Here is a 15,394-nt window from a genome sequence, read left to right on the forward strand (position 1 = left end):
CTTCCTCTCAAGTTTCCAGACAGTGCACGTGACGCGCCCCCCAGATTTCGTGCATACATACCTCAACTCCTTCCATTTCATTCCACCTCCAACTCTTCCCTCTTCATCATCCTCCAGTTGATGAGACGGGCGGTCCTTGGAGCTCGCCTGGCGCTGTGCTCAATGCCTACACCAAGATCCTATCCTACACGACTGGGCCTCTTCCTCGCAGCGACAATCCCGATACCTTTGTTGCGATCGATCACCTACCTTCCATCCGCTCTACTGTCGCTACTTCGCCGAAAGATCCCACCATGTCCTCTCGAATTCTCCAAGATGCGGGTATCTTGGAACTTCTCAACTGCCTGAGATCCTCAAACGCCAGCGACTCGAACGAGCAGGATGAAGCTTCACCCAACGCCAACTGCCCCGAGCAAGTGATTCGCGACACCTGGAACCGCCTGCGTGACGCCTAGTGGACAGTCGCCATTCAGGTTCAGAGAGATGAGGAAGCAAATGGCCGTGCCTCAGACGACGTCAGCCTACTCGACTGGCCAACCTTTATTAGACAGCAGATCCCCCTGACCTCTCTCAAGGTCATTCTCCATGCCATTCACTCAGACGATTGGGCTCGCGCTGCCACCAAGTCCCAGCTTACTGGCCGTCTCCTCACCCTCTCCGTTCGATTTGGGCTAGGAACAAGAGTTCAAGAACCGTGGCTTCTCTTCCTCTACCTCGGTCAAACGGTACCGTTGAGCCTCCGCCTCGTCAAGAAACTCAACGCGTGGCTTACTGCCAATGAGCACATCGATACCAACCTCGTTCTCCCTGCTATCACGGAACAATCCATTCGCCGTCATGGCCGCCAAACCCAGTCGCCTTACGCAGTCTTCGAAGTCGACGTCGACAGAGCAATACAGTACTTGGATCAGCATCATCCGCGATCCAGTGCCAGTGTCGCCACCCCTACTTCCTCTCGTCACCAAACCAACGGAACCACACCCGAGAGAAATGAGGCGAGAAGTGATCCCAACCGCAGTGTTGATGGCAATGTTGCACGCAACGGGCAGCGCGTTCTACGACCACGAACATTCAGCCAGAGGGATGATACAGAAGAGCAAGATGAGCATGAGGCTAACTCCAGGAGGAGAGTCCGCCGCCTCCCTCGCGACTCAAGTGAAAGTTCTACAGCCACACCAGAGGCTGGCCGACGTGCGACTCAAGGTACATCAATCATGACACCTCTTGGAGTTCCAGACATCTCCCTCGGAAGAGTGGAGTCTCCCTTGATGAACTTTTCTGGAGGCCACAGGGGAGGTCAGAGCGCGGATAGTGCTAGCAATGTCGGGTCACCAGGGCTGGAAGCACGTCTCAGTGCCCTGAGAACTCTGATTCAGTTTGGACCGGCTACCGAGATCAGCGGCAGCGACCCGATGGCTCATCAGACACGAGGTTTGTTTGACTCGATCACTCATCTTTCGCAGCTTGCGCTCGCCGCATTTGGACAATTAGAGCAGCAGGACAACCGACGAAGCACTTCGAGTTTCTCGGATCGAATGTCGCGTTGAAAGGGCGTGAGGGAATCAGGCTGTGGGTTTTTGTCGCATAATTCTGGGCCAGCAAGAGTGTCAAGGGCTTGTGGAGTGTTGTTGCGATTGCTATGAATAAGTTGGCACCATGTACTTTCAGTTTGTGCTGTTCTATCACGACCGGGCAAGACAGTTGCTTCGCTAATCGTAACAATTCTCTCATGTCGAGATGATAGTGTAATCATAGTTAATCAGCGGATCGGTCACCTTCCGCAGAGGTACCATAGAAATAGACCTAGATGATCAACATAAACCTTGTCGGTGATACCGACATCCTGCAATAGAGCGACCTCGTGGCTCACAGACTAATACTGCAATCCCCCTGCATTCGAACTCAATACTCTCTAATATTCATGGGTTTCTCAGACCCGCATCGTAATTACCTTTCAGTTCTCGCATCTATCAGGACCCAAAACCTCCTTAGTTTGTTCAGAACATCTGGTAAGTCAAATCACGTCAGAGCAGGTTCAAATATCGCAACAGCGGAATTCCATCCCTACGAACTTTCTTGAGCATTGTCATAGACCACTCCACACTGTTCCAGGCAGTAAACGACTGAATTGACCCCAGTGCTCTTTAGATGAACCGGGCGGTCATGGACAAGGAGTTCCACAAGGGCTCGTTAGTGACTAAGCGGGGGACTACTAAATAACGCAAATGGTCCAGTGGCCGGGAGCTGTTGTACTCACCAATCTTCCTCTTTATTTCCGTCTTTTACACTACTCGGACGACTCGTTCGCCAGGGTCTTCTTGAGAAGCTCAGAATGTCACTTCCTGCCTTCCTCTACAGCTCGAATCATGAGCCACTCTCTTGCGTGGACATGCACACCGTGGGAATGCCGACCAGAATCGTCTTGAGCGGCTACCCAAATATCTCAGGCACGTTGCTTGAGCAGCGAACACAGGCAAAGCTGCATCATGACCACATACGTACACGCTTGCTGCAGGAGCCTCGAGGACATTCGGGCATGTATGGGGCCGTGCTTCGACCAGATACCGAACATACGAGATCAGGCGAGGCCCACATGGGAGTTCTCTATCTCCATGGCGAGGGATATAGCAACATGTGTGGACATGCCACGATAGCTGTTTGTCGGCTTCTTGTCGATCTTCAAGACACGGCATATTTCCCAAGGCGACACGCCCTCATATATAGCGCCGAAACAAGGAGTGTGCGACTAGTATTACATACTCCGGGAGGGCTTGTTGAGAGCGACGTGCCGACTATTCAAGATGGCACTCGATCAGATCCAACTCGTCCCGTGAGCTTCGTCGCTATTCCGGCTTTCTCACTGGCGACTGACCTTTCGGTCGGTATCCCGGAACCTTATCGGTGGCCAGAACTTGGAGACCGCCCGGGTATCACCTTTTCACTAGCCTGCGCGAGCGCCGTGAGCTGTCATGTCGACGTAGGCGAACTAGGGTTCCCGCCCTTTGGGGAGGCCATCAACATCAGTTGCCTCGATTTCGCAACACGCCAGCTGAAGGCAGCACTGAACAACTCAGAGCTTGTCAAGGCACACTTGTTGGCACAAAATCAGAACGATACTTGCGTTTTTGGGGTCATGATCGAGGACAAGAACACGGGGTCTCCAGCAGAAGGGACGAATGGGGCCGAGACGGGCATGTATTTCTTCGGTGATCAACATCTGGACAGATCACCCACCGGCAGTGTTGTAGCTGCACGAAATGCCCTCAAGTATTCCAGGGGAGAGCTCATGGTCGGAGAGTCGTGGACATATCACTCCGTCTTGACCAACAGGCACGGCGGCGAATATGGGTTCGTTGGGAAAACCTTGCGTCTGGTAGAAACCGAGGTGATGCGCCAGAACATAAAAGGAGTAGTAGTTCAGGTCAGTGGACACGCCTATTATTCCGGGGTAAACACGTATGTAATCGAGAAAGAGGATGTCGTCGGTCAAAACGGGTTCCTCCTTGAGCATCTGAATAGAAAAGGTAGCAAGTAATTGGCTTTATCGAGAATTTGACGCGACACCCTTCCACAGGCCCCATAAATGACCAATATGACGTCTTTATAGAAGCCAACGTTCAGAGGAGCAGCCACTTTCTTGAGACTTGGTCGAATGCATTACATGGGAGGCTGTCACTAAACTTCCGCCTTGGCCGGGAAAGCTCCATTTCACGTCCCCCTTCGGCGAACAGTATTTGTCATTATGATCAATGACTTGACCTCGCGAGATTATCGCTTGACAAGATTTGCTGATGTTGGCGTGCTTGATCTGGGTAAGTATATGATGTTGAGGTTCAAGAGGAGCATTTGTTTGACATCGTACTTGGAACATACATTCCCCTCACGGTCCAACATTTGGCACAATATCCAGCTCTTCATTTTCCTGCAACTCTTCTCAGTAGGTCGTTCTTTCAGATTAACTATGGAAGGCCAAACAAAGCGGGAGAGTGAGTCTGTGCAGCCCGTACAGCCCGTACATCCAGTGCCATCGGCGCGCGAATGCCGTCGCGTGCTGTTAAAGACTGATGCTGTGGTCTTACCGCTCTTGACCATTGCCATGACTTTGGGTTTCCTAGACAAGGCAAGGGCTCTTACTTTATTCTCTCAGATCCTCGATTGCTAACGAAAACAAGTAGAATGCCTTGTCTTTCGCGGCTCTATGGGGCCTCAAGGAGGACACCCATCTCGTCGGCCAAGAGTACAGCTGGCTCGGCAGCATCTTCTACTTCGGCTACCTCTTTGCCGAGTTCCCCAACCTTTGGCTTATCACACGGGTGCCAATGGGAAAGTACATCGGCGGGTGTCTAACAGCGTGGGGGGCTACTCTATGCCTCGTGGCTGTCTGCCACAACTTTGCCGGCGTGGCCACCATTCGGTTCTTCTTGGGCGCCTTCGAAGCTTGTTTACTGCCTTGCATGATGCTTCTAAACTCGATGTGGTACCGGCGAGAGGAGCAACCTTTGAGAACTGCCATCTGGTGTAATACCCTTGCCGGTGTGTTTGGTGGTATCTTGGCGTATGCCATTGGCAAGATTGAGGGCCCGTTAGCAACTTGGAAGGTTGTCTTCGTTCGCACCTTTCACATTGCTTTGGAAGCTAACTTGGATTATCAGTACATATTCATCATTTATGGGGTCGTCACTGTCGCCATGGGCATCGTGACCCTGGCCTTGCTCCCTGACACTCCAGCAAATGCCTGGTTCTTGAAGGCTGAGGAGAAGGTTATTGCAGTCCAGCGCGTTGCAGACAACCAAACAGGTGTATTACGGAGCAAAGTCAGTATCAGAGCCTTTCTATTCATTCTCAATCTCTGACTGGGAACACACAGAACTTCAATTTGTCGCAGATTAAAGAAGCCATCCTTGACCCCAAATGGATCATATCATCTCTCGGCGTCTTCGCATTTTCAGTTACAAACGCCAGCATCACAAACTTCAATCCTCTCATCATATCTGGCTACGGTTTCTCACAGAGCCGAACAGCGTTGCTCGCAACGCCCCAGGCAGCTATTGCCATGGTGGCTCAAGGAGGGCTCTCGGCAATCACTTTTTATGTACCAAATCTTCGATGCGTATTCTGGGTTCTTTCAGCATGCCTCGCTATGGTAGGCGCCATCATGGTACACGTCCTCGACGCAGAACTATACCGAAATGCCAGTCTAGCAGGCGTCTATCTCATGGGTTTCTACAATCCTCCCTTTGTTCTAGCCGTGAGCCTACAGACTTCCAACACATCCGGGACAACCAAGAAGAGTTTCGTGTCTACTTCAATAGCAGTCTGGTATGGTTCGTACACCTCCACTCCTCAACTTAATCTCTCTCACTAACGCATGAGAAGCTCTTGGAAACATTGTTGGTCCGCAGTTCTTCCTCGAGACAGAGGCTCCTCGTTATCAAACAGGCATCATTGCCCTTGTATGCTCGTTTGCTGCCGTGGCTGTCTGCGGTATCGCTTATGGTGCTTTCTGCATATTCGAGAACAAGAGGAGAGACCAAAGTTTTGGGAAACCAAAAGACATAGCTGAGACTGGGCTGGTTGTCGAGGAGGAGGACTCGACAGATATCGAAAACACCAACTTTCGGTACACGCTATAGAGAGCGAGCAAGAGCCTTGTTACAGTGAAATGAGGAGGGAAGCTTTATCAATAATTACTTGGGCACTTTCTGATTTTATATAGCTATGTTTCCTGAATCTAAACAATAGACGCAACATGAGTATGTATTACAACCTCCGTCGCCCCCCGTCTTTCTCGCGTAAGCCGTTGTCAAAATCAACACATCTCACCATAGATTAAAAATACCATTCGGCACATCGCGTCGCTTCAACGGGCTGGAGGTATCATTCCTCGTGACGTTCTGAATGGTACAGCCCTCAGTTTCATACACCTCAGCATATGTACCCGTCAGAACAGCTCCCAGCCACTCAAAAACGGCAGAGAGACCGTACGCAAACTCCTCCGAGTGCGTGCCAACCGAGTTCCGCTGGTACAAGATGTTGGCACCGACCTGGCAGTATCTCTCGATGAGGGCATCCGTGTCGGCGACCTTGCTGATCTCATCGTTGATGGCCTTGTAGGCGAAGATGGGCCATTGAGGCACGCCGTGATAGCCCATGATGCCATCGCGATTGATGATTCTTTGAAGCTTGGGGTCTCGGAAGGTATCGAGACCGTCTTTGAAGAAGTCACCGATATCAACTCCGGCGTATGCGACACCAGCCTCGGGTGAAGTAAAATCCAAGGCAGCCAGGAACCCGGTCTTGTTGTACGGTCCCTCAGTCTTGAGCTTGGAGATCAAATATTTCTGGACCTCGGGGTATTGGCTGGTCAGGCCGAGGATAGCGCTTGGGGCCAATCCAGCGCCGTCTTGGCCGGTGATGGACTCGAGAACGCTGGTCACGTTGGGGGTCAGGCCTCCCAAGGCAGCGCCGACGATGGTCTCTGACAGGTCCGGAGCGTATTGAACTGCCAACTCAGACGCCCACTCACTAGCAAGGGCACCTCCAGAGTATCCCCAGAGAGCGACACGAGGCGAGGTGGTGTTCAGACCCAGGCCGAGGGAGAGCACAGCACGAACCGAGTCAATGGTTGCGTGTCCAGATATGACACCAGCAGTGAATGACGCCAATGGGCCTTCATAGTCTGGTACAGAGATGAAAAGCCCCAGCCCCAAGACTGTACCAAAAGGAACGCTGGCATCGGCATCATACAGAGTGTAGCTAGGGCTGGCGTCAACGTCGGCAGAGTCGTATGGCACCTGGTAAGACAGGAGAGCAGCCTGGTCAAAGTTGCGTGCTGCAGTGCTATTGGGTCCCAACTCTGGCACAAACAGGGTGGTGACGGCCCACGTGGGCTTATACCGGCTATCAGTCGTCCGGTAAAGAATGTTGTACACGGCCGAACTGTTGCCAGTGACCTTGGTCAAGTTGCCGGGTGCAGGTCGGAGACGCAGGACAGCGCCAGGCTCAGCATTCTCGAACCCTTCTGGCGCAGTGTACCATGGATCTTGACTCGGTGGGAGGGGACCAGCGGAGGAGGATCTTTTGTGGAAATGGGAGGCTTGGGTGGCAGAGACAACGCCCAACCAAAGGCTCACGAGGGCCAGGACACGATGGAGAAGAGCCATGTCGCATAAGACGCTACAGTTGGCTTGAGAAACAGCAACAACAGATTGGCAATGGCAGGCTTTTGTTCATCAGGTCAACTACAATACAATACCTCAATGACGCGAGTGAAGCATGGCTGAGCCGAGTGATCCGAGTCCGAGAAGCATGTCAGCCAAAGCTGCAGCTGCGGCGAGCTCAATTCGCACAGCCGCGATGTTGTTTGTCCTACGGACATTACGGGAATGACGATATAACGGCGTTAGCCTCTAGGGCTAGCCATCTTGGCGAGGGTGTGACGAATCATGAACAAGCTAATTGGGGAGTTGATGAGATCAGCGTCGATCATGAACCCGATATGGAGCATCAGATGGGGCTCAGGATTCAATGTTCCACTCATCCCGACACGGGACGATCATGACGGTATTTCCCACGGTACTTGAACGGTCGCTTACAGACGGAAGGCTTAGCTGCCAAGCTGTCTGTGCTGGAGCTGGCCAAGCCCGGGGTGGCGAATGAGACTAATCTCGTCTGCTTACCCCAGAGCCAGGCTGACAAGAGGTTGGGGGCAGTCCGAAGTGGCATCATCCGTAGGATAAGATCTCGCCTGATGTCTAAATAGGCAACTCAGACATTTCTCAAATGAGACATGGCATTCGAGCTTGTATATGCACAAGTCCACGAGCGTGAAGCTGGGCAAGGCATCAGTGCTTCTACGCGAGCTTATCGTCTATCATCAGGTTGTGTGCCACCGGGACGAAACATAAGCTTCAGTTCTGTCAGAACCATGAGAGGAACAGCGGTATATCGACGGAATTGAAGGCTCGTGACGTGGGGGTATTGTCAGTGCAAGTGACCAGCTCTTCAACCGAGCTGGCGCCAGGGCAAACGGCGATATTGTCCCTCAGAGGGAGGAGTGGTAGTGGTAGTCAGGCTGCAATTGCCAGGGCATTTTCGCATGGCCCAATATGTCTCGCAATCTGGTTCAAGGTTGGCAGAATCGAGACACCCAACTTGGTCGTCGACTGTATACCCGTCGATCGTTTCCGAATGTGCGACCGCCGGGGTCCGGGGCCATAGCATCGGAAACGGGAGCGCGACGCGATGGGATGAAGACTTAGCAGGAATGCGTTTCGAGTCGGTCGGGGAGGCGGATTTGGGGGATATTATTCTCGCTTGAAGCGATCGCGGGGTTGTCAAACACATGGGCGATTATGTCGTCGCGTGATGTCGATGCTGAGCATGAGGTTGGGTGGACGAGGGCATATACATCAAACCCATTCCTGGTGCTCAATCCAATCTATCGCCATAGCCGTAACCATACGCAAGGTCAATCTCCGGAACAAAATATGCGTCTTCGGAGGCGGTGTCGAGTGGTCGCACAGACGCGGTGGCAATGTCTTGCCTCGCGGGGCGTGACGAGGCTTGGCATCTATCGTTTGTCGATCAAATGATGCTTTCTTGGCGGCTGAAGTCCGTGTAACAGGTGCCCAATGCTTATCAGTGGCTCGAGCCCTCTCGTCCGTCAGGTGGCATGCGCGTTTATCGAGGACCGCATCTTGTCGATAAATGGGTGGCTGGGCTTGGTGTCGAGAATCGCGAGATTGACGCGTCGAGCGCGTATTCGACGCCTTTGTTCACTTCATGCGATCAGCATTGATGAGCAGAGATCAAAGGCAGAAGGCAGAAGCACAAAACAATGCAGAGAAGAGGAAGGGTGCCGGGTTTTAACATGATGGGATGCCATCGATTGCGCCATATACCTAGCACTAGTTGTCAGTCACGAAAGGTAACATGGCGATGGCGAGCTTGGTTAGTCGACCTAGCCAACCAACACAGCCAAGACAATATGCTGTATCGCGATATCATAGGCCAGCCGGTATTATTGTCGTTCAAGCTGGCGATATGGCAGCCCAGATCAGAGAGATAATTCGTTGATTGCGTATCACCCAAATCTCCCCGCGTCACTTCTTTGGTGGTAAGGGTGTCGTCACGTGGTATGCTCCATCAGCGAGTCGCTATCGATAAGCTCAGCAGGACGCTGAGATCAGACAACTTGAGCTGAACACTCCAGCTTCAGGCTCACTAAATAAAAATTTTAAAATATCAAATTGGAATGTAAATCTTCTAAAGTTTCAGCTTATTGCGTTACTTCTCCTTTTAGCACTTGTCAAGTGTTGAATCAAATGTGCTCAAGGCTTTTCGTTCTGTACCATGACCAACACAGAATGTGTTTGCGTACCACTGAAATATTCACGACAGTCACACAGAACCAATACAGACCAGGAGTTGCAGAGCCAAGATATTGGAAATAAGCAAAAATTGATAATAGAACAATCTTGATTTCCTACACCAACTCTCTAGTTACTCATTGAAGCATTACACACTTGTCTCATCTAGTTGTTACACATTACCCTACAGCGACGGATCTCTCGGATCAAGCAAAGCTGCCCTCGAGCTGCTAACACTTTGCGGCATTTACCAAGGATTCTACCTCAGTCTCCCAGAGCCAGCTTGCCCATGATTATCCCCTCTGATCCTCCATTGTGTCATCCACGAGCACGCATTTCAACCTCACGCTTGACGGGCATGGCACTTACAACAACATTCGCGACACTCATCCAGATCGACAACCCAGCTGTAACTACGCAATTGCCATAGACACCTTGCAGACGCTCGAGATCATGTGCCGAGAAAACGGGACCGGATGATGATCAGCCGCGCCACTCCAAAATTCATTGTTGGCATCCTCTCAGCTGGCCAGGCCCTACCATCTCGCCCAACCTGGATGATGGTTCTCGATCGTTCAACAACACACAGACAGATGGCTCTAGAACACTGAAAAGGATCGTCTAGAATTTCATCACGATCATCCCTCACCGTCTATTGGGCTCTCACTAGCAGTAGAGCGATCGTGTAGAGCCGCCGATCTTTGGCGCAGTGACATACCCGTACACACTGATCAGCCACATGGCAAAGCAAGACGGTGGATGGACCGGACACTGTTTAACCAAGAGAATCAACAACCTTGATGCAGTCCTTTGCCCAAACTGATCGGCCAACTTCGATCACAGTCTCCTATTGACTACGAGATAATCTCGCAGAGGCTATACGCAGGCTGTCAGCTCCGGCCAGAAGGCGCCACTCATTCTACGCTGCAAAAAGAAGAAAACAGTATTGGAACTAACTAACCAATGGTCAGTGCCTAGCCGGCTCCGTGGGCGAGTCCAGCCCCGTTTACTTGCGGGTAAGACCGGCGAGTCAAGGCCAGACGCCACAGGAACACTGTAATTTACCCCTGCCGAAAGGCGGAGGAGAAGATCCTTTTGTGGCTTTGCGGTAGGGGCCGAAAACATAGCATCCAATCACAAGGCGGAGTCCAGAAAAATGGATTGGCCGTTAGGTCCCCGAGGCTGAATAAGGGGGCATTACTCTTGGCGTTTTGTTCCTTTTCTATACTTACAACCCCGCTTGCCCCTGAGTTGTGCAAAAGCTGGTACTGATCTGAAGCCACTATTGATTCTTTTCTACTCCACGAGCCGTTGAGGATGAGGCCACCAACGGTCAGAGATAATGTCAAACAGGAGAAGAAGTGGGAGTGGCGGGTTACCTTGAAACCATGTGTTTGACCCGCCCCGGAGATGTCTAGCAGCGAGAGAAGCTCTCCCCTGGAGTCTGAGAAGCCACAGTTCGGATATGGTTTGGCGGTTTGCAGCCGTAGCCACCCTCCAACTGTGCCATCACTCACGAACGGCCTCCTCAGCGAACTCGTCAGGTGACGATGAGTCGATCAACGTCCAGACCGACAGAAGCTATCGGGGAGCTATTGGAGCCACCGGGACCGCTACAAAACCAGCGCTAGCACATTGTCTGACATACGTAGCAAGCGTGAGCGCCTTGGGCTCATAGCGGGTCCTCGGTCCCTCATACCCAGAGGCGTATGGTTGGAGCGACAGGCCGGAGCACGCTATTGCCTGGCTACTCGAGCCACCAGAGCAGTTCTCGCGACTTTCACGTCAAGGCGAGGGACCTCGGCCGTGGCGGCCGCCAGTCTGGATTCGCTGGCAAGTGGTTAGACAGTCGGCGTGAGTGCGGGATGACCAATCGGCAGCGATAGCAGGCGAGGCTAGCAGGGGCATTGCAAAGGCCCCAGCAGATTCCGAAGCTATCGAGACGATACAGTGACATGGCGTGGTGTGGCGCGCGTGGCCTCGATAGACTGATGAATAAGGCCAACATGCATAATATGCATAGAAATGACAGCCAAGGCTCGGCTCTCGGGCGGGAATGGCAACGCTGGGATCATTCAGCCCTGACCAGAGACGCCACGTGCCTGGCCAGTGTCGACGCCTCGTCCCTGATGCGGTTAGCTGTTTGTGGGGGGCTGTACCTCCTTTTCCAAAACGGCGGAACAAGCACCCCGGCCAGCCAAGCATCACCCTCGATTTAGCCAATGCCGTGCATGCCCAGACTTGTTGGGCTGAGGGCTTGGCCAGTTGGAGAAGCACTTGGTGTCACGATCTGCAGCCGTCGGACCATCGGGGCGTTTGTTGTGAAGGAAATAAAATGAGAGGGATCTTGGGAGAGGAGAAGGAGACGCAGTGGATAGGGGGCAAAACATCGTCGGTTCAGAGGTCTCTCCGCCAAGCAAGAGATCTCGACCATCAGCTCCTGTTGAGATTCAACTGTAGCATCCAGGGCTGAACACGACCCTGAATCTCCGAAGCCCCAGCCCCTCTCGACCAGAAGCTTGGGTCTGTCTTCCTCGATTGATGCATGCCCCGTCGACGCTAGTGCTCCATGAAGCTATTGGCATGATCACCCTTGCTTGGGCCTCGCCCTGGGACCGAGCTCCTGCAGCCGACGGTCATCGGTGGCCCCGGGGCCACAGAATTGGGAAAGTGTTGGTCGAGATCTCGTTCGTGGCGAGCTGATGTATGGGGATGAGCTACGGACCCTCTTGGACTAGATCCTTGATTCGGGAAGCCGGGCATTTGACCGGGGAGGGACAAGCAAGAGCCAAGATAGGGCCAGTCCCTTGGCGGTGATGTTCAGGATCGTCCCCAGCATGATGTAGGTGTATGTAGGCTGGTGTCATTGTTCTGAGCCAATCGACGCATCATCAGGGTCCTCTGGGGGGACTGTGCCGTCCCCATCCGACTGAGATGTCTCTCCCCATCCTCATGGGTCATGACAGTTTTGTCTCATCCTTAATCGAGCCCTATAGAACCGTGTCCGTGGATTGTAGATTGGCAAAGTAAACAATCAACTGCTGTCAGGCCTAGATTTCAATAGCGTTTACTGGCGTGCAGACATGGTTTGCTCTCTTCCAGACCCAAATTTCAGCTTCACTCTGGCCGACTTCCGCATGACACGAAAGAAGCAAACTTGAAATTCACGCGGCATTTCCCTGGCGAATCAGATCAGCCTCTACGAGATTGGTCGAGCACCAAGGGTGTCTGTGGCGCCCTTCCACCTTATTGCTTCTTTTTGCTCTCTAGCTTCCGCTAGCTAGACGTTGCCAACCTTATTAGCCTCCCTCACAATGTCCCGGCGCTTCGGGCCACCAGGAGGTTCTAGGCTTGGGTCACTATCGCTGAGGCTAACGCCAAGCTATCGAAAGAGGCTGGATTATTTGGGAACGGTTTCCAAATCCAGCTCATGCCCGCCGGTGAGGCTTCTGCTAACCCTTTCTCAAGCTCACTGAGCTGCGAGCGACAATGACTAGGCGCCACCGCAGAGCTCTCTGCAGCCAGAGGGCTGGACCACCATGAGCTGGCGCTTCCAGGACGGTCTAGTCTCGGGCACAGAGAGAAGCAATCCCCGCCGAACTAGTTGCATCACTCGGGGTCTAGATCGCCAGAAGCAGTTGCCGCCTCATGAGTGTTGCCCTTTGGGCGGGAAAGGGGCGTAGATGGCCGTCAACTAGATGGAGAATCTACCACGATGCGTAAAGCTTCAAACTTGTATAAGAAGCCCGTCTCCTTCCCTCTCATCTCAACTCTTCAGGCAACAAGCTTCAATTCAATCATTGGTTAACAGACACCAGCAGCTCTTCTCTGGTCTCACAAGGCATCTGCCCTTGCCAATTCTTTGTTTCCCCCGACTCTCCCTCCTGAACATTCACCATGTTGTTCAAGGCTTTCTCCCTCAACCTGCTCCTGACCCTCGGGTCTGTGGCCGCCTCGTCCCTCAGCGAGCGCGACACCTCCTCTCTCGAGGCTCGTGTCACCTGCGGCAAGAACACCCTGAAGGTTGGCAGCAAGTGTTACTGCAAGTCCGTCTTCTTCAAGATGGACAACAACGGCGACTGTGGTTGTGACCCTGGCTACAAGGTATCCGGCCTCCTCTGTATCGCCGACTGCCCTGCTAGCGCCTACGTCAACTTGAAGAACCAGTGCGCTTGCCGCAAGAACTACCTCAAGTTCAAGGACGGCGACTGCAAGTGTGACCTGGACAGCCAGACCGACGATGGCTCCAAGTGCACCGACATCTGCCCCGGCCCTCACAACAACTGGGTCAGCGGCACCACCTGCCAGTGCGATACCGACTTCATCCCTGCTACTGCTCCTGATACCGGCTGTGTCCGCGACTGCTCCAACGGTGCTACCCCCAACACCGGTTCGACTGCCTGCGAGTGTCTTGCCGACCACTTTGTCCTGAAGGCCAACCAGAAGGAGTGCGAGTGTGACCCCGACTACATCCCTGGTGAAGGTTCCGACGCTGGAAAGTGTGTCCCCAAGTGCATCAACGGCGCTACCCCCACCGGTGACCACAACTGCGAGTGTCTTGCCGATAACTTCAAGCTCACTGCCAACGGCCGAGAGTGCGAGTGCAAGGATGACTACGTTCCTGGTACCGGTTCTGACGCCGACAAGTGTGTCCCCAAGTGCTTCAACGGCGCTACTCCCACTAGCGACCACAACTGCGAGTGTCTTGCCCCCCACTTCAAGCTCACTGCCGACAACCGACAGTGCGAGTGTGTCGACGACTACATCCCCGGCACTGGCGCCGACGCTGACAAGTGTGTCCCTCGATGCTCCAACGGTGCTACCCCCACTACCAACCACCAGGCCTGCGAGTGCCTCGACCTCAACTCCCACCTCGTCGCCGACGACCGCGAGTGTGCCTGCAACTCCAAGTACACCCTCGGCAGCGGCAGCCAGGCCGGTATCTGCATTCCCGACTGCTCCAACGGCGCTGTCCCCAAGGATGACCTCACTGGCTGCAAGTGTACCGACACCAACGCTCAGCTCACCTCCAGCGAGCAGGAGTGCGAGTGCAAGTCTCTCTTCAAGCCCGGTACTGGTGATGATGCTGGCTCTTGCGTCCCTGACTGCGGTACTGCTACTGCCAAGGCCGACAAGTCTGGCTGCGAATGCACCAAGGCTCACTTCCAGCTCAAGGCCAATCAGGTCGACTGCGAGTGCACCCCTCCCTTCGTTCCTGGCACCGGCGCCAACTCTGATAAGTGTGTCCCTGTCTGCGTTGGTATTGCTACTCTGAAGACCGACGGAAGCGCCTGCCAGTGCCCCAGCCACGCCCACCTCAAGACTGGCGGCGTTGAGTGCGACTGTGACACCAACTACAAGCCCACCACCAAGCCCGCCAAGCAGCCCGCCTGCGTCTACGACTGCGGCTCCGCCAAGCTGAACCCTACCTTCGACGGCTGCATCTGCGATAAGCCCAACACTGAGTTCAAGGATGCCGCCACTGGCTGCGGCTGCAAGGCTGGCTACACTGGTCTCTCCCGATTCGGCTGTGTCTCTGACTGCGGTACCACCGACGCCAAGTGGAACAGCGCCAAGTCTGCCTGCATCTGCAACGTCAAGGCCTACAAGTACACTCCTGCCAGCGGCTCCACCAGCGCCAGCTGCGCTTGCGAGAAGTCCACCGATGTCTACGAGGAGGGTGACGGTGTCTGCCACGAGCCTTGCGGCAACGATGCCGACTGGAACAAGAAGTCCCGCGCCTGCATCTGCCGCAAGAAGGGCATGCAGTTCAACAACGGTGCTTGTGCTTGCCCCAAGCCCGATGAGCAGAAGTGGAACGGCTCCAAGTGTGTCCCCGACTGCGGTGATGACGCCCAGTACGACAACAAGCAGGCTCGCTGCGTCTGCCTCAAGCGCGGCCAGAAGTGGGCTAACAAGGTTTGCTCTTGCGACCCTGGCTTCACCTGGAAGAACCAGAACAAGGGCTGCGTCGCCAACCCTTCTTAAGAGATCTCCTTTACGAGAGCGACTCCTGATTTGGG

General features: G+C 53.7%; 4 protein-coding genes across 4 annotated transcripts; 3 read left to right on the forward strand and 1 right to left on the reverse strand.

Annotated features, from left to right (window-relative positions):
* Positions 1-293: 293 nt before the first annotated feature.
* Positions 294-1,547, forward strand: MRS44_016321 (uncharacterized protein; the record flags this gene model as incomplete). The annotated part of the gene is made up of 2 exons (XM_046280132.2): positions 294-416; positions 456-1,547. 2 exons carry the CDS (start codon positions 294-296, stop codon positions 1,545-1,547), a joined length of 1,215 nt encoding a protein of 404 aa, XP_046131112.2.
* Positions 1,548-2,332: 785 nt separating this feature from the next.
* MRS44_016322 (uncharacterized protein) lies at positions 2,333-5,633 on the forward strand (the record flags this gene model as incomplete). The annotated part of the gene is made up of 4 exons (XM_065617983.1): positions 2,333-3,421; positions 4,176-4,814; positions 4,868-5,324; positions 5,377-5,633. 4 exons carry the CDS (start codon positions 2,333-2,335, stop codon positions 5,631-5,633), a joined length of 2,442 nt encoding a protein of 813 aa, XP_065474055.1.
* Positions 5,634-5,819: 186 nt separating this feature from the next.
* Positions 5,820-7,163, reverse strand: MRS44_016323 (uncharacterized protein; the record flags this gene model as incomplete). Its single annotated transcript, XM_065617984.1, has 1 exon — positions 5,820-7,163. One exon carries the CDS (start codon positions 7,161-7,163, stop codon positions 5,820-5,822), a length of 1,344 nt encoding a protein of 447 aa, XP_065474056.1.
* Positions 7,164-13,268: 6,105 nt separating this feature from the next.
* On the forward strand, positions 13,269-15,359 carry MRS44_016324 (uncharacterized protein; the record flags this gene model as incomplete). The annotated part of the gene is made up of 1 exon (XM_046282071.2): positions 13,269-15,359. One exon carries the CDS (start codon positions 13,269-13,271, stop codon positions 15,357-15,359), a length of 2,091 nt encoding a protein of 696 aa, XP_046131107.2.
* Between the last annotated feature and the right edge of the window lie 35 nt (positions 15,360-15,394).

Source organism: Fusarium solani (assembly GCF_023522795.1).
Source record: "Fusarium solani strain SB1 chromosome Unknown bctg00000012, whole genome shotgun sequence".
Lineage (NCBI taxonomy): Eukaryota > Fungi > Ascomycota > Sordariomycetes > Hypocreales > Nectriaceae > Fusarium > Fusarium solani.